Source organism: Phalangium opilio, unplaced genomic scaffold, assembly GCF_054372755.1.
Source record: "Phalangium opilio isolate 3A_F unplaced genomic scaffold, DU_Popi_V2 ptg000082l_1, whole genome shotgun sequence".
NCBI lineage: Eukaryota > Metazoa > Arthropoda > Arachnida > Opiliones > Phalangiidae > Phalangium > Phalangium opilio.
The window spans coordinates 20213983-20231860 of record NW_028324189.1 but is presented as its reverse complement, the minus strand read 5'-3'; the positions used below and the strand labels follow the sequence as shown (position 1 = coordinate 20231860).

General features: G+C 37.1%; 3 protein-coding genes across 3 annotated transcripts; 1 reads left to right on the top strand and 2 right to left on the bottom strand.

Moving 5' to 3' along the window:
- Positions 1–7058: 7058 nt before the first annotated feature.
- LOC149653728 (uncharacterized) lies at positions 7059–10696 on the bottom strand. The gene is made up of 4 exons (XM_089849004.1): positions 10427–10696; positions 9973–10361; positions 9637–9906; positions 7059–7367 (listed from the first exon to the last, which is right to left on the bottom strand). Exons 1-4 carry the CDS (start codon positions 10547–10549, stop codon positions 7079–7081), a joined length of 1071 nt encoding a protein of 356 aa, XP_089705130.1. The 5' UTR covers positions 10550–10696; the 3' UTR covers positions 7059–7078.
- Positions 10697–11020: 324 nt separating this feature from the next.
- LOC149653727 (uncharacterized) lies at positions 11021–14403 on the top strand. The gene is made up of 5 exons (XM_089847034.1): positions 11021–11222; positions 12897–13083; positions 13157–13216; positions 13443–13658; positions 13721–14403. The coding sequence occupies exons 1-5, from the start codon at positions 11097–11099 to the stop codon at positions 14401–14403; spliced, it is 1272 nt and encodes a 423-aa protein (XP_089703160.1). The 5' UTR covers positions 11021–11096.
- A 704-nt stretch (positions 14404–15107) lies between these two features.
- LOC149653726 (uncharacterized) lies at positions 15108–17673 on the bottom strand. Its single transcript, XM_089847149.1, has 3 exons — positions 17538–17673; positions 16412–16635; positions 15108–15689 (listed from the first exon to the last, which is right to left on the bottom strand). Exons 2-3 carry the CDS (start codon positions 16605–16607, stop codon positions 15616–15618), a joined length of 270 nt encoding a protein of 89 aa, XP_089703275.1. The 5' UTR covers positions 16608–16635; positions 17538–17673; the 3' UTR covers positions 15108–15615.
- Positions 17674–17878: the final 205 nt, after the last annotated feature.

Here is a 17878-nt window from a genome sequence, read left to right as displayed (position 1 = left end):
GGGCTCACTGCAATCATAATTTATGCTAATTTGGTCTAAAAAAAATTAGGTGTCTTTTCTGGTCCTCTTTAGTGGAGAAATTTTAAAGTCCATGAAATAGCGGAACTTTATTCAAGGACCTATACACTCACACACACACAAAAAAAAACCCGTTCTTTATAGCAAGGGTAAAAGGATTTTTGGTTGGTTTGCCCTGTTTTTCCGGTGACTCTTTAAGCCTTGGCTTGTATTGCATCTGTTAACTTTTTATACCCCTTAAATGTAAGAAGTGGTTTGCTTATATTTGGGAATGAGTTAGTATAATAATATTACGTCTATAAAGTTGAACAGATGTGGGTAGGGTAGGTCAGGATTGGTCAAATTGAATCAGCAGTCCAATTTGGGAATGCAAACCCATTTTTTTTTCGTCCTAACCAAGTATGTTTTTAGCAACGTTTTAGGGAAGTTTCTCAGTCACGATTTCTTTTTAGTATGGGCTGGAATAAATAGAGTTAATTGGAATAATTGTGTACGTGAAAACCTTTTTCACTCAACGTATCTAGACCGGATTTTGTGTGAAGAGCTTTTACCTGGCAAATAATCTAACACGCTGCCTGTTGCACCTTGAAACTGGCGTGGCTACCAACCAATGAAACGGCAGTTAGAAAAAGACGTCATCAGAATTATGAGGCCTGACAGGGAAAGTAAGTTCTCAAGCCCGGAATACCCACAAAACTATCGTAGAAATGAACATGTGATATTTATGGATTCACAATAATTCCAATAAACTGTATGCATTCCTTAGTATGGGACAAAAAGTACAGAGATTCGACCATAAAGTAGTATCTACCTGGACACGATCCGAACCTCAATAAAATCGAATTAAAAATGAGTGTATTTACTCCAGAAAAAAACGTCCAACAGTAAAAAAGGTCATTATTTCAACCCTTATAAGATTATGGGAATCGAGACGTGGCATCGATGCTAGTCTTACTATTGGTTCTTTACCTTACTTAAGGTACAGTTGCCATTACGTTATGTTACAGAAGTTACCGAACTGTTTTTATACCTTCATGGCTGCATTTTTACGACAAAGATTACCCCAAAGTCGCCCCCAAAAAAGGACCAAGAAATCCTTCAGAATATCTGGGACTGAATAGACTTATATGTCAGAGTTGCCACAGGTCAGGGAAAATCAGGCTTAAAAAGAATCTGAATTAATATTAAAATTATTTCAATAAGAACGTGGTATTGTAGGCCTAGTAACCCTGTTAATACTTTTATTTTTGAACCAACCAAGGCTTAGTAAAAACCAGAATTCTGAACAAACTAGGCCTAGGTGTAATTCATCATGAGCTCTTTAACCCTAACCGAACAGTAAGTAGCCTAAGGGTAAACGTCTAGGGGTATACGATACAGATGGTCGATGCACAATAACTTAAAAGGTGGTTAGGGTTAGAATCGTAGACGGAAATGAGTAGGGGAAGTAAATAAGGTAGCCAAATTGGTAACCTGACAGGTTAATTTGTACCGCCCTTTTGCCCCCGGTAGACTGATCCGTTATCGTTCCGTTATTCGAACCCCTTTATTGTTCTTTGGATCGAAAATAACATTTGTAAACAATCGGTTTGTAGCGGTTTGAAAAGGAGTTTGAAACCAGAAATAATTAGGCTTAACAATATTCCAACTTTCGAATATCATAACTAGATATTTTTAGAGGGTATAAAACAACTTAAACGCTTCTATCCTTTCAAAATTCGATAATACCACAGAATCATTCATTAATCAAACTTCACTGCAGAATCTCTTGTTTTGAAGCTAGGCCTAATTCATCATTTTCCCAATTAAAAAACATCCTGCTCGCGCTAAGCCTTTGTGTCTCTTAGACATCCGTTAAAAATGTACACAGGCACTTATCGCGTTAAAAAAACGGTACCCGAAATTACTATAAAGTATTGAAAAGGAGGCCGCGGTTACCATACTGGACTGGTAAAAACGAAACGAAACGAATCGATTGGTATGTAAAAATAAGCTATAATTTATCTTTCAATGCTTGCCCAAACTAGGGATTGGAGTTAAACAGCTATGGTTTGGGATCGGAGATACTTACTTCCGCGGGGGAGGAAATAGATAACGGTTTCATGGAAGGAATAACGGAAGGGATGGTCTGCTTGCAAAAAGAGGAAAACCACAAACAAACAGCTCGTGTAAAACGGAAATGGTCACGCTTTAAAAAGAAACTAGCTCTTTTTTTAGTCATCCAATCTAACTTAGCCCTGAAAATCAGCGTTTATCATTGAAAACCATACGTTTCCGTAGCTTCCTACAAGGTGCTAAGGAACTATATGGTCGATCAGATGTCTTCGAAACTATGTACAGGGTGAAGAACTTGTCCAGTGACCAGTACTTCGAATTTCGAAAGTTTAGCTGTTATGCACGGATTATTTTTACGAGCTTTACTGCTAGTAGATAAAATAAATGAGCAGTGACAACACGTCAAGAGGCTAGCCAACTCGCACTGCCTCTGGTGGTGGCAGTGGTTCTTCTTGGTGCTAGGAAAATAACCCAAGGAGGTGACCTTACCCGCTCCTGTGATGTTTGCTAGTCTGACAGTGGAATTAATGCAACATTTCGTCCATTGAAAGGTTTTGAATTTCTTCACTGTCGCCTGTAAGAAGCATATACGGGTCACCGGCGAAGATTTCCACCCTGTATACAACTACAAATGTCAGAAACCAGAAACCAACTTCAAACTTTTGCGGTAAAAACTTTGACCTATACCAAAACGCGGGGGTGTAGGTTCAACTTTTTTTTAGTGGCTTCCTCAATAATCTGTATGGGATGCCCCAAGCCATGGACTCTCTCAGTTGTCCTGCCGGTGTCCATTTACCTGCGTAGGGGGGGGGATAGGGGAAAAGGGGGGTATGAATGTCTAGACCGCATCTTCTTATACAAGGATATGTATATCCACCCTCTTTAAAAATTGACCATCTGTCCAAACGCGGGCGGTACGTTGATCGTGTTACGCGTGGGTTACCGTATTGGAAATAAAAACATGCACGATACAAGGCGTAATAATTTAAGCGTAAAAGTGGAATCCCATAAATCAGCACCTTAAAGCTGATATTTAAACCTATTGTGCTCTTCCAAGATTAGGTGGACAGTGGACACAGCAGTCACTGCAGAGTAACGGACGGTTTTGAAAATGTTTTGTTAAGTTGACGATTCCTTATTATGAGAAATGCGTCTTGGCTCGCGTGCTCTTCCGTATTCCCAAAACAAGTGACATTAGGATTTGTAAAAGCGCGCGAAATTGATTTCAAAATGCAAACCAAGGCTTAAATATTTTAGTTTTTTTTTTTACATATTTTAATTTTATGCTAAGCCTACTGTATTAGGACCAACTAGTCTTATATAAACCTACAATATTTAAAATAGGCCTTTATGCCTAGACCATGCATGAATTTAAGTACTTGAGTGGGGTGAATTTGGGCGCACCATTTCATGGTCAATTTTCTTCAAACAAGTATAGATACAACTTCAACCCTACTCCAATTTAGAATCCGGGCCTATTCCGGTGGATTATTCATTTTCCAGCCTGTGTAGAGGATGGTAGGAGACCAAATCGAGAGAATCTCTATGGCCCAATTATTCGACACTGGTCTGGCGGGGTTCAGAAAGCAAGTATCCACCCTTTTGGTCCATGAGAGCGAATATTCCCGGCTTTTTTTGGGTCGGGGGATATTGTCATTCAAAGGGTACAACTAGTTCGCCATTTCCTGCCTTTGCATGAGCTATTTTTGAAGACGCGTGCGTGGCTTTTAGTCATGACTGTCTCTGGAAGCCCAATTTAAAATATTGTCCCGAATGATTAAGCCTATTGTTCAGTCCTGTAAATCAAAATTAGGCTTAGCGTCTCTTGACCTTGATTGTTATACTGTGAGACAAAATTTGAAGTGACATTATTAAAATACAAAATGCTGTGATGAGTGTCAACCATTTATCATTTATTTAGTTATTACATGATGATGATGTTTACTGAATCTTGATTTTTTTTTTTTCATTTACAGATGGTTTTAGTTTTTACTCAAATTCAGGCAACGTTTTGAAGTCTAGACCAAGAAGACTGAAGAGCTACTTGCGAATTTCCACTCGATTGAGGAATTGAATGTATCCATCCGTCTATTATTTTCTCGTCAGACTATAGTGGACCAACCATCTCTCCCTCCCCCGCGTCTATCGCCTCTAAACAGAAGAGGAATGACCCCATGGTCCGAGAGGTCAACGTTTTAGGTGAGTGATTCTACTAAAAATAGTTCTTTTTTTTTTCCGTGCAAATGGACTTTTAGGGGGGGGAGTAGGACTCGGCTTGGGGAACAAAACATTTGATTCTAAAATGTATAATGGAACAACAAGATGGTGTGTGCCATGCTTTTAACACTGTACAGACTATTGTGCAGAAAGAAACTGGCGTATGAATACTAGCATAAGTTTATAAGATATGTTCCATAAGTATGACACTACCTATACGATATCGTAATGCTACTGAGAGACTTACAGCTCGAGATAACTAGTTCGAGGGAGAACGACGGAAGTGAGTCAATTCTCGGTTAATTAATTTTGCAGGACTTTCAATCTAGTCTGTAATAAGCCTTTGACAGCGTCTCACCAGGCGTCGGTTTACCTCGAATCTATGACTTACGTCACTTCATGACAAGCTCCATTTTGTAACCAGTGACAAACTTATGAAACATTACTTATAAACTTATGGTACAGTGGATTCTATGGGGAATTTTGAGTCGAAAATTCAACTTCTGTGACAATTATTCTGGTAATTGAGTTCGTGGCAAAATAATGGTTTTGACTTTGAGGAGAAAAAACGATATCACCAAACCGAAACTTTCTTCGCTTGAGTGTTTCTATTAAAAGTTTTAGCAAAGTTTCCCTACTTTTTCTTTTAATTAACCTTTCGATTAGTTTGTGTGGCGCCAAGATTTCTGAGGGTAAATTCAAGCCTTAAACAACAATAGCCCAAATAGTCAGTCAACCGGTGTACTTAAGGTTACCTTAAACGTTATTCCAAGGCATTTTGACCTTACAAGATATGATTTGAGTGTTTTAAGGATGACCCCATAATTAAATTAGCAATCATCGTCTTTCAGTTTCTTAATTAAATTTAAGGGGTCATCCGTAAAACACTCCAGTTATCATAACTTGCAAACGGTGGTCCTTGGGTCAAAATATCGTAGAAGTATAGAACATTTTGGACTTAAAATTTATTTCCCATTGAATTAACCCACTGTAACTACCCTCACTTTTTGAGAACACCCTGTGCATACGATGCGACCTACCATTACATTCAACTACTCACTAAATATTCCAAAATACTTTTAAGACAGTAAACTTTTTAAGAGGTTTCACGTCAAACTTATAAAATATATTCTTTATTTATCCTGGCTGATTCACCCTCGCCATTTTTCGTATAAGTCTTAATTTACGCCGAACCTTTATAAAATATCACCGACAAAGAAATCTATATCGCCAAAATATTGTAGACCTGTAGATCCTTGGAGAAGAGAGAGAGGCGATGAGATGGAGTAGAAATGTTCCTGGGCCCTATGCGGCGATGACGATACCTCGTGCACACACCCCCCCCCCACCTTTCTTGCTACCACCTAGCGCCATTTAAAATAGCTAAGCTAGTTCTCACGAATCAGCTTCTATTTTTAACACACATGGTTCATTGTCGAAGTTTTTGTACCCCTATGACCATACCAAACAGTCTGGGGCATATTTTTAAAACTAGTCCTTGAGACCAGTGACCCCCATGGTCTCCAAAATAATAAACTGGTCTCCGGATTGGTCCCCACCTTTGTTCTCCCGAGGACCAGTAACCCCCACTTCTTGAATTTAAAAACTAGTCCAAACAAATAATAAACTGGTTTTGGACCAGAGGAAGTGTGCTATTTCCCAGACTGATACCAAAACGCCCTCCGTGGATGCTGAGAGGACTTCGTTGCCGGTTCCTAGATGGGGTTGTACTGAGACTGTGTTATAGGTATGGAGATTTCTACTCCGTCTCACTTCTCTCCTCCAAGGTAGACCAATGTATCGTAGACTTCATGAAAAATTCAATGAGACGCGCAGTGGCATATCTTTCCTTGACGCAATTTTTCAATATTACGACTTTTGTTTTTGACAAACGGTCTCTTGTTTTAAAAGAGTTTGGGTCCCCTGGTTTGGTTTTTGCGGAGAGAAATGGGCCAGACATGTGTGAAGTATTTACTTAAACGAAAATCGTAGTGGTATGGTGCTCAAATCTGAGATGATTTGTGGCCGTGACTGTAGCCTACAATTTTTTTTTCTGTCTCTCTCTCTCTCTAGTGGGTAGAAAATTTCGCAAATATTTGAAACATATTTTATGGTTATTTCAGTCAATACGGTGTTATGGATTTAAAAATTATGGGATATCTTAAATTTATGTACTGAGGTGTGTAATATACTGAGGGAAAAGCTTCTGTTTTATGAGTATAGGCATAAGTAAATAAGATATGTTCCTTAAGTTTGTCATGAGGTGACGTAGGTGAAACGCCATAGATTCTCTGGTGAGGCACTGTCGTTTTTCTGGCTCACAAATTAGGTTGTCTGAATAGGGCTTTAATTTGAGGTATTTTGAGCTAGAAAGGAATACATTCTCTATTAAAAATATCTAATTCAATTTTAAGTAATTAAATTATTTAATATGTAATTGGGGTTTTTAATTATCGAATATTTAATTTAATTGTTTTAATATTCGGTATTTAAAAAAATTTCAACGAAATAGTCGGTAATTAAAAAAAAATCTAATAAAATTGACGGCAGTTAATATTCCAATTAAATAGTCGGTAGGTAATTAATAACTTTTTAACTTTATTCATGGTTCAATTAATTTACATTCATTCAAAATACATCTACATCAAACTTAAACTTCAACATGGTAAGCTCATTTTGATATAACTCTATTTTAATCAATTATTAATTATTATCAATTATTAATTATTATTAATTAAAAAACACCTTGAGCAAAAAATAGAAAAAATTACAACAAGAAAACTTAAGTTTAATCGAACAATTTGGCTTCCTGTTGGTTAGCCATTTCTTCAGCGTTAATATAACTATTAATATCTAATTGGTCCAAATTCTTAGTGACGTCAGAAGAAGGTTTGGGGGTGCCTGGTTTAGGCGCCAAAGGTGGCTTTTTCATTAAGGACGGTTTTTTAGGAGGAGGGATGGGTTTGGACTTGATTTTGGGCTGTTGATCGGCGGCGACCCCCGATTCTTGTTTAGGAACGGGAACCCTTTTGGGTGTTAGGCTTAAGTTTTTCAAGTCGTCCAAATCATCTTCGATGCTGTTAAAGAGAAAAGGGACGGGCGTGGAGATATGTGGTTCTTGTTAAAGCGTTTACTAAAAGACCCTAAAAATAAGTTAACAAGGGGGTAAAGAAAAACCCCTTTCGGTCTGGTCTTTAGGAATCAATTCAGGTTTACAGTGTGTCTAGTAACGTAACCATGTACAGGGTGTTTCAAAAAGGGTGGCTGGTGGTAGAAGCGAAGTGCAGTGGGGTGGATCTACATTGTTCAACTTCGTACAATCTTTGGAAAACCGATTTCCATGAGTTTTCCAGGGGTTTTTCCCCCATATATTTCCCTAGTTTTCCAGGGTTTTTTCCCCATATGTTTCCCTAGTTTTCCAGGGTTTTTTCCCCATATGTTTCCCTAGTTTTCCAGGGTTTTTTCCCCATATATTTCCCGGGTTTTTTCCCCATATATTTCCCGGGTTTTTTCCCCATATATTTCCCGGGTTTTTTCCCCATATGTTTCCCTAGTTTTCCAGGGTTTTTTCCCCATATGTTTCCCTAGTTTTCCAGGGTTTTTTCTCCATATGTTTCCCTAGTTTTCCAGGGTTTTTTCCCCATATATTTCCCGGGTTTTTTCCCCATATATTTCCCTAGTTTTCCAGGGTTTTTTCCCCATATATTTCCCGGGTTTTTTCCCCATATGTTTCCCTAGTTTTCCAGGGTTTTTTCCCCATATGTTTCCCTAGTTTTCCAGGGTTTTTTCCCCATATGTTTCCCTAGTTTTCCAGGGTTTTTTCCCCATATATTTCCCGGGTTTTTTCCCCATATATTTCCCGGGTTTTTTCCCCATATATTTCCCTAGTTTTCCAGGGTTTTTTCCCCATATGTTTCCCTAGTTTTCCAGGGTTTTTTTCCCATATGTTTCCCTAGTTTTCCAGGGTTTTTTCCCCATATGTTTCCCTAGTTTTCCAGGGTTTTTTCCCCATATATTTCCCGGGTTTTTTCCCCATATATTTCCCGGGTTTTTTCCCCATATATTTCCCTAGTTTTCCAGGGTTTTTCCCCATATGTTTCCCTAGTTTTCCAGGGTTTTTTCCCCATATATTTCCCGGGTTTTTTCCCCATATATTTCCCTAGTTTTCCAGGGTTTTTTCCCCATATATTTTCCTAGTTTTCCAGTTACCAGTTACTAACTTATCTTATAAACTTATGATCTGAGATTATTTGATTTTTGGCAAAAACCCGTTAGCCTACACAGTCTGGCGTTCGGAATGAGTTAGATTTCCCATTCTAAAAATCAATGCCAAAAATTTCACGGAATCAACCCCCAGGGTTAAAGAGGAACCAGCAGGGAAAGAGAGAGAGAGAGAGAGGGCTCTTAAAGGAACAACACAGTCCCTCCATTTTGGGGCATTTTTGAAAGGGGTTAATCACCCCTTTCGCTTTTACTAAGGAAAGAAGGAAATAGCAAAGAGTAACCCCGGGGGGGGGGGGTGGTTACTATGGCACGCGACTAGATTCTCACTCCGACCCCCCCCCCCCCGTTTTTGGCGCCCTTTTAAAAGTCACACTACATCTGCCTCAAGTTTAACCCCTTTGAGTGAGTTTTGACAGGAGTAACGTTTTCACTAGTGATCTCTGATATCATAAATTAACTGATTTTACTGGAACCAATACCGATTTTAATCGTTGTTTATTTAAATTCGGCGAGATAACTGATAAATTAACCCAAATCCACCGTTTTTTTTACCAATTATTAATCGATTTTTACCGATTATTAACCGATAAATCGGTAAATTTACCACGAATTGATAAAAGTTAGTGTCATATCGGCACTGATACTGTTTGAACCCATCACTAGTTTTTAAGTTAAATGTTATTTAAAGCAATAGTAACATTTATTTTCCTACCCTCATTTTTAAGTTTTATTTTTTTTTTTTTTTTTGAAAATATTTTCGAAATTAAAAGGCATTCATGATAATAGTGTCGCCATCTGGTGGGAAATGTCGGTAGCTGAAAAGCGCGCGCTTTAATTTTTGAAAATATTTCCTAAAGAAAGGCATTTATGATAGTGTCGCCATCTGGTGGGAAATATCGGTAGCTGAAAAGCGCGCGAATTAATTTTTGAAAACATTTCCTAAAGAAAGGCATTTACGATAATGCTGTCGCCATCTGGTGGAAAATATAGGTAGCTCGAGCCCGCGCGATTTGATTTTAAAAAGCAATTTATGGTAACGGTGTCGCCATCTGGTGGACAATATATGTAACTCGCGTCCCGCTTCCGCCCAATTTATTAATTATTAATTTAAAAGTTAATTACTTGAGAATTGACTCGTCCAATTCACTTTCATCAAATTTAGATTCCAAAATCTCCTCTTCTTTATTAGGAATTATAATTTTATTCTCATTAACTTCTTTATTTGAATCACGAATTGAACTTGTCAGATTTTCAGATCCAAAAAGCTCAACTGCGGCAGGTTTTTTAGGTTTTAAATCGGATTCCTGTTTCTGAGGTTGAGGTTTAGGTTTTGTTGTAACTTTAAACAAATCATCGTCATCATCCTCTTCTTCATAATCAAAGAATGACGTTCTTTAATTAAAAATTAACATTAATTAAGCTTAGAAAATTAATTTAATGAGGTTTAGATGAACTTACTTGCCATGTTGTTGGTTTAATATTTTATCGGAAGCTGCAAATTCGTGGGTTAAGTCATCTTTTTCTTGGGGTGGAGGATTAACTGGTTTGGGTACTTGTTTCTTTGGGGTGACAGTTTTAAATAAGGGTTCAGGTTCCTCAATTTCAGGGTCAGGGTTTGTAGTTGTGATTTGATAATTTGCTTCTGAATCAATTCCAAGGAATTGTTTGATTAAATTAACTGATATGATTTCACAATGAGCTGCCACAAAGGTCAGAAACTGATCTGCCGCTTTACATCTTGAATTTGAATCAGGAGAAACTTTAGCAAGACTAGGAAATGATAAATTTTGGTATTTTCTTTGCAATTTTTTGTGTAAATCTTCAAATTCTCTGAAGGTTTTTGTAACCTGAAAAAGGCACCACCATCTCTGCACCATCCACTAAACGTTTAATTATATTTTAATTAACTTACGATATAATTATCGGAACCTTCAGTGATTGAGACATTATAAACAACAGTTGTACCTCCCAAAGGAGCTTCAATTTCAGAAGCTGAGGGTACAGAAATTTTCATTTCTTGGCCATGACTGAACATTATAACTAATTTATGATTTATAACTTTTAATTATAATGATGGGTTAAAGATAAACATGCTTTTCTGTTCAAAAAAAAATATATAAAAATCACGGGATTAGATCGTTTTTCCCGATAAAAATAAAAAAACAACTTCCTAAGTTCCTCCCACTGCGGTATAAGCAGACGACATGCCAGGGTCTTTAATTAGCTTTATTTTGACCAATGAGAGATGAGAAGACCTGGCTTTACTTTTTTTATTTGGCCTACTGTGGCTAGGTGGCGACACTCTTGCGTAGGCTCAAATTCAGGAAGGGTGATAAGCGAATACTTAATCTTTTTCTAACAAATTATCGGGCAAGAAATACTCAAAATTGAACATTTTTTAAAACTATCTCTAAAATTCGACAAGTATCCATTAAATAACTTCTAATTTCCAAAATTTTGTGCTTAAGGTGACTGAACTGAACTGACTTTGAAGACCAACACCGCCTTGACGCCGTCTGCTTCTGCTTTAGTAAAGTTGTAGTCAGCGAAAGTTTTGATATGTGGATTAAATTTCTTCAAATATGGATTCAAATATTTACGATAGCAGATTACATGAAATTAATGAACTCGAAAGTTACACCTTTAATGTGGAAAATGAATTTAAAATGATCATCTCTGAACTGGGACTTGATGAGGAGGAAATTAAGGTATGTGTCAATTTATAGCCAAGGCTTAGTATCTTTCTGTAATTCTGTTAGTAGTTATTCAAATTTACGTAATGCATGACTGTAGTAGCATGGATAAACAATGCGCGTGAGGAAATTTGTTTTCACGCTATAGGATAGGCAACTCCTTATTTCGAACGACAGCATCTGTATATACTCTGTTACAACATCGGTTGTCAGCACGTGCAAACGTAGGACTATGTAACCTAGCTTTGTGGGTGCTGACAAGAGACAAAGAAAATCAGGATCTTCAGGATTTAAAATATACTCGACTTTTTTAGCTCCAGTGCACGGACCTCTAGGCCTTAGTTTCAAATACTTGTGAAATTGTCTACAGCCTACTACACGTATTTAAAACTAAGGAAGGCCTAGAGGTCCGTGCACTGAGCTTAAAAACACGTGAATATTTTAAATCCTGAAGATCCTGATTTTCTTTGTCTCTTGTCAGCACGCACAAAGCTAGGTTATATAGAGACCTGGCTTTGCGCTTGCTGACAACCGATGTTGTAACAGAGTATATACAGAATAAGCTGTCGTTCGAGATAGGGAGTTGCCGATCCTATTTATTTATTGGTAAATGACAATTGCCCACAAAGACATCTGGGTGGCTTAAGCGTGAGCAGCGATAATATGAGACCAAGAAGCGATATCTAGTTTACTAGGGAGAAGGTGAAGGATGACTAAGTATTGGCGCGCCATAGTCCTAATCCCCCTTTCAAAATACAAGGGGGGGTCGTAAAAGGAGGCATGGCTACTTTGCCTCTCCTCAGTCGGAAAATTAGTAATTTTCGTCATTCGCGTCGCGCTGACGTGAGTTTTCAAGAACCAATGAGATGCTGGTTGTAATTTAGAGGCGGGGATTAACTCCGGACCTACGTTAATTTGGACTGGAGATGTGGCGAATTTGAAACTTCTCCCTAGTAAAATAGATATCGCTTCTTGATGAGACGTTTTCCATGAGAGATAACGGAATTATAAAATAAAACAATTAAGTAAAAAATACAATTGGAATGGAGGGCCCTGTTTATGGGGAGGGAGGCAAGTATGATGAACGAACTAGCAAAAACTGAGCCCAGGTGTAGACTTAAAGTAATCAGACAGTTTACGTCGAAATTGGGACTTATTGGTTATAACAACGAGATCAGGGGTAAAGAATTCCTTTCGTCAATGACGCCAGCAGTAAAATGAGTTTGGCGAAAAATAGTTAGAGCCCTAGGCTTAAATAATTTTTGAGAGTGACCACGGGTACGAGTGTTTGAATTACGGGTAAAGAAGTTGGAGAAGTCGGAGGCAATGTTACCATGGATAAGTCATGAACGAGGCAGAGGTTGTTTTGAGAGGGTGGAGACAGGGTCAATATGTAGTACTGAGAGCCTTTGAGGTGAGGGACTGGGCGATTGCAGATTTGAATGGGGAGCTCAAAGTACGCATTTTGAGCCTATTGTAAGGTGTGATGGTCGCTAGAGAGGTGGGGCATGGGTGGGGTGACCAAATTGGGGGTCGTGAAAACAAATTTCCGCACACGCATTCTTTATCCATGATGGAACCATGGGTAGTTACTAGTTATTCACATTTACGTAATACATGTGTAGTAGCGTGATTGTAGAATATCTATCTATCCGGGAAAGTGCAAAGGCTATCCTCTTTTTTCTTAAGAAACACTCCAGTATGAAAATATGTCCTTATGACAAGGGTCATAGTGTGCCTGAAAAATCGTATGAGAAGCACATTGAAAAATGTGCGTTAAGAAAACGAGGTTATACTGAAGAAGAGCTTGAAAAAGCTCCACCAAGCTCTAGGTTTTATTATGAAAATAATCCTGATATAACAACAATCGTAATTGGTAAAAATAAATCTGGTTTTCGTTAAGAGTAAAATCCCAATGCAATTTTTAATTAGGCCTATGTATATTATAGATAAAAATTTGCAAAACCAAATTTTACATGAAGCAGCTTTAAAGGAACCATTTAAGAATGGTATGTAATGAAGTAAAAGTACTTTAAAAAATTCTGGGGAGTTTAGCAAATAAATTTCGGGTGGTTTAAGCTATTATTTTTGTTTCAGCCTTTGTGAGTAAAGAATTTGCCTTTTTGACGTTTCAATAATCGTATCCTTACTGATACATATCCTTTTTTTTAGAAAATATCATTAACAAAGTTGAAACTTTAAATGGTTTACTAAAATTATTCAAATTAACTTTAGGTATTGAGGGACCATGGGGGATAAGGGGTCAACCACAAATATTGCAAAATATGGAGTTACCGTTAACAAATGATCGAACAATCACTGATCTAACGGAAGCTGAACGTTTGGCTATCTACAATTACGTTGTTGAAAGCGCTAAATCCAATCAAAAAATCAGTGAAGTAACTTTAGAAGACTTACAATTTAGTTTTCAACTTCAAAACAAAGATAAAGGTTAATTAATTTCAAAGGAAAACTATGGGGGAATACTCTTCTAACGTTAAATCTACTTTTAGAGGGAAAACCTAAGAGTAAATTGGAGATATTAGCGGAACTAAGAGACTATAAACGTAGACGACAATCATACAGAGCTAAAAACGTTCATATAACGAAAAAATCTTATACTGAAGTCATGAAAGAAGTTATTTCTAATATGACAGTGTTTTTGGAATCGATGAATGAACCCACAGAACCTAAACTCGAGTGTAAACCATCCACAAGTAGTTTAGAATGTCCCGATAAAGAAACTTCAAACATGAACGTAATCGAACATCAAGCAATCCCTTTGGTTCACGATAGAAAGTTGACTTCTTCACTAGAAAGGAGCAGGGATGATAAAAATTATCAGGAAAATAGAGTTAACGAACGTTCTAGCTTAAATTTTGAACAGTTTAGAGCCCATGAAGGTCACGGTTCAAAGTTTCAACAGTTTAGAGCCCATGAAAGTCGTAGTTCGAAATTTGAACAATATAGAGCACATGAAAGTCATAACTCAAAGTTCGAAAAGAGTAGAGTTGATAGAAGTCGTAGTTCAACCCCTGAAAACAGTAAAAGTCATAGAAAACGTTCTAGAAGTAATAGTAGTAGTCCTAAACGCAAGAAACATAAAAAACATCACCATCATCATAAAAGAAGTCATAAACACAAACATAAACGTGTTAAAAAGGAGTTACGTAGCTCTGACGAAGATTCCACTTAATGTTAATGTGTTTTCCAGTGATTTTGTATAATTTTAATTTTTCTGAATAAAAAACTTTTCAACAAACAAATTTTATTGAAATTATTTCAAATAAATAAATTTTGAAACAGTTGGCGGTCAAAATATTTATTCATTTTATGACCTAAACGTGTAAAACGAAAAAATGGGTGGAAAATAGATTTAAATATTTACAATGATGAAAATGGTTTCGAAAAGACTATCATCGGGTCGGGGAAAACAGTCTATTATAATAATAATAAAGTTGATAATTGGACGTTTAAGTAGGGGATTGAACGAAAAATAGCTACACCAGTTGTCATGTCACCGTTAATGTTAATGTAACTTCCATACAAGTTTCTAAGTTTTACAATAGAGGAGTTAACGAACTATAAATAATTTAATTAATGTAATGGAAATAATTTCACAGGGTTTTCTCGAGGAAAAATATTGAAATATTTAAAACAGATAAAAACATGTCAGATAATCAAGAACTTTTTCCAATTAGAGAGTTTAAGCTAACACTATAAATCATACGTAAAACGCAAATGTCATTTTTCTGTTAAAAACTGTTCCCTTCATTTACCGGGTCTGCAATACCGTTTTTGGTCTCTGGTAAAACTCCTTTTACATCTTGAACTTTGACCCTCGCCATTGGGAAAACTTGCCCAACAACATCTAGAGAGATATTCGCGTTCCACCTACAATTTTTTTTTAATATTGCTTAAACTCTCCATATTCTTTCAAATTTTCAACCATTCTATTTTTCTAAAATTTTTCATTTTCTAGAAACTACAATACAGTTTTTATAAATACTAAAAATAGTTCCGTAGTTTGAAAATGAGCCCCACACATTGTTATTGTCGTCACAAACATTTGTTGCGTGTATCGTTTTGTTTTGTTTATTTTTGTAATTTGTTGTTTTCTTCCTTTGTTATTGGTTTACGTTTTTTTTTTCTGGCACAGTTCCACTACACTAAAACGCGAGGGTTTGTTTATTTATTTATTTATTTATTATTCAAGTTTTTCTTTTGCCGTTCAAAGTTCTAAAGAAGTTAAATATTTCTTGACTAGAAAATCCTTAATTACTTTGGGATTTACAAACATTAATATCTCGGTTTGTTGGTGGGTTATACTTCAGGGGGACGGACATATGTCTTTGTTTTGAGGACACCGGATTAGTTTTTATACACTTTTTTCTCTCCCCATACCACACTATGATTGATTTGTTGAATTACTTGTAGAGGGTGCGGAAGAATTGGTATTGCCACCTTGAGGTTCTGAAGGATCTGGCAATGAAAATTATATCGTGTTTTTTATACATTATGTTCTAAAACAAAATGATGTGGTAGGACCAAACAAAGTACAGTGGGTTCTATGGACGATTTTGAGTCTAAAATGTTCTATGAACCTTTGCCCTAAGGGACATCGTTATACCAAGAAGTGATATCTAGTTTATTAGGGAGAAGGTATAAATCGCTACATTTATTATCCAGCTTTATCTCCAGTCCAAACGTAGGTCCGGACGGAGTTAATCCCCGACGCCTCTAAATTACAACCAGCATCTTTCATTGGTTCTTGAAAACTCACGCCAGCGCGACGCGAATGAGTACGAAAATTACATTCATATTTTACGACTGAGGAGAGGCGATATAGCCCGGCCTCCTTTTACCTCCCCCTCCCTCGTATTTTGAAAGGGGGACTGGGACTATGGCGCGCGAATACTTACCTAGGCATCTTATACCTTCTCCCTAATAAACTAGATATCACTTTTTGGTTGCAGTATTTTACGAATGACCCCCTTAAATTTAAGCAAGAAACAAAGGCAATGTTAAGTAAGGGGGTCATCTTTCAAACACTCCAATGATAACTTGTTTCGGGTGGCCCTTAGGTCAAAATCGATCATAGAACAATTTCAACTAAAATCGACCATAGAACCAACTGCACTTCGGGGGTCGTAACACCCTGTATAAGAATCATCAAATACTCTTTAATCATATTTTTATCTTACCATTACAAGATAGTTTTTCCAACGAGCATGGTAAATCAGCAGTACTGACGGCCTCTTTGGCTTCCTTTGATAAGATATCTGGTATGGCATTCCTTCTACCAGTCCTTCCGGTTTGCAAGAAGGCGTCGAGACCAGCGGGTCCAGTCCCATTTCCTACAACCCCACCGCCAGTATCCATCGGAGCTTCGACCTCCATAAAGATACACTAATGGAATAGTTGTGTCCTACCAAAGTTAAAAAAAAAACCGTTGGGTCGTTATTAAAGTATACTGACCCCAAAAATAAATAAATAAATAAATGAAGATGTGATGAAGTGAAACACTGACAGATTAGAGGAAGATGATGGCATCTTGTTTGATATTGTCATATGTGCTTAAATACTTTAACAGGGTTGCCAGCGTAAAAGGAGGTCAGGGGTAAATCAGAGAAGGTGATTTTAGAGTAGAAAATTTATTGGGTTTAGGAAAATTTCAATGTTGAAGGTTACACCTACGTTACATTTTAGGACCAGGGATAGATTTAATTTTAGAAGTAGGAATGGAGGACAGAATAATATCTGGGCGCGCGTCAAAGTCCCGGACCCCCTTCCACGGAACGGGGGGGGGGAATGAAAGAAGAGGCGGGTCATAGCGACAGAGGTAAAAAGGAATTGCGTATTTTTCGCCGTCTCCGTCAGCAACGTCATCAAAACGTATAGTTTTAAGTGAGTCAATAAGATAATTTAAACTTTTCGTTATTACGTGTTGGAGGGAGGGACTCTATACTGGGGGTGCTATGAGTCGGAATAACTGAAGTAAATACTAACCGTTCTCCATTCCTACTTCTAAAATTAAATCTATCCCTGATAGGACTATATGTTTTAAAATATAATTTTGACTTTCATAACAACTTTTACTCAAAAATAGTCAGGGTAAACCTGGAATCTGAAATTATGTATTAACCCTGATGTATCTACAATTTATGTACGTCTTACAACACATTTCTTAATACATCTATCAAGGTCTTCAATACCGAAGAGCTAGTCACTCTTAAAATTCCCTGTAAGGTGTACAGCGTAATAATTCAGCAAAACATAACAGAGAGTGAGTGAGTAGCCCTCAGTTTTAACCTTTCAAATCATACTTACAACGTGAACGTTTGAAACCTGAACGTTGTTTCCATATTGAACATTTGTTTTAACATGATTGATAATGGACTAGTTTCACCGGTGTATTTCGAAACCTACAAAAAATGACAGAAAACAAAAGACGATTTAGTGATTTTAAAAACTTATCCCAAGGACGCAGACATCCTCTAGAACAATAACATAAGCCTCTTAGAGAACTAAAGATGTCTAAGAGAAAGAAATATGTCAGGAGAAAAACATTAGGGTGCTTAAAGAACTGCTTTGCTTCATTTTATTTTTTTTTGTTGAATGGTGGTTGGGTAACAATAAGCGGATGCTCCCAAAGGCTTAATTACCAAAAC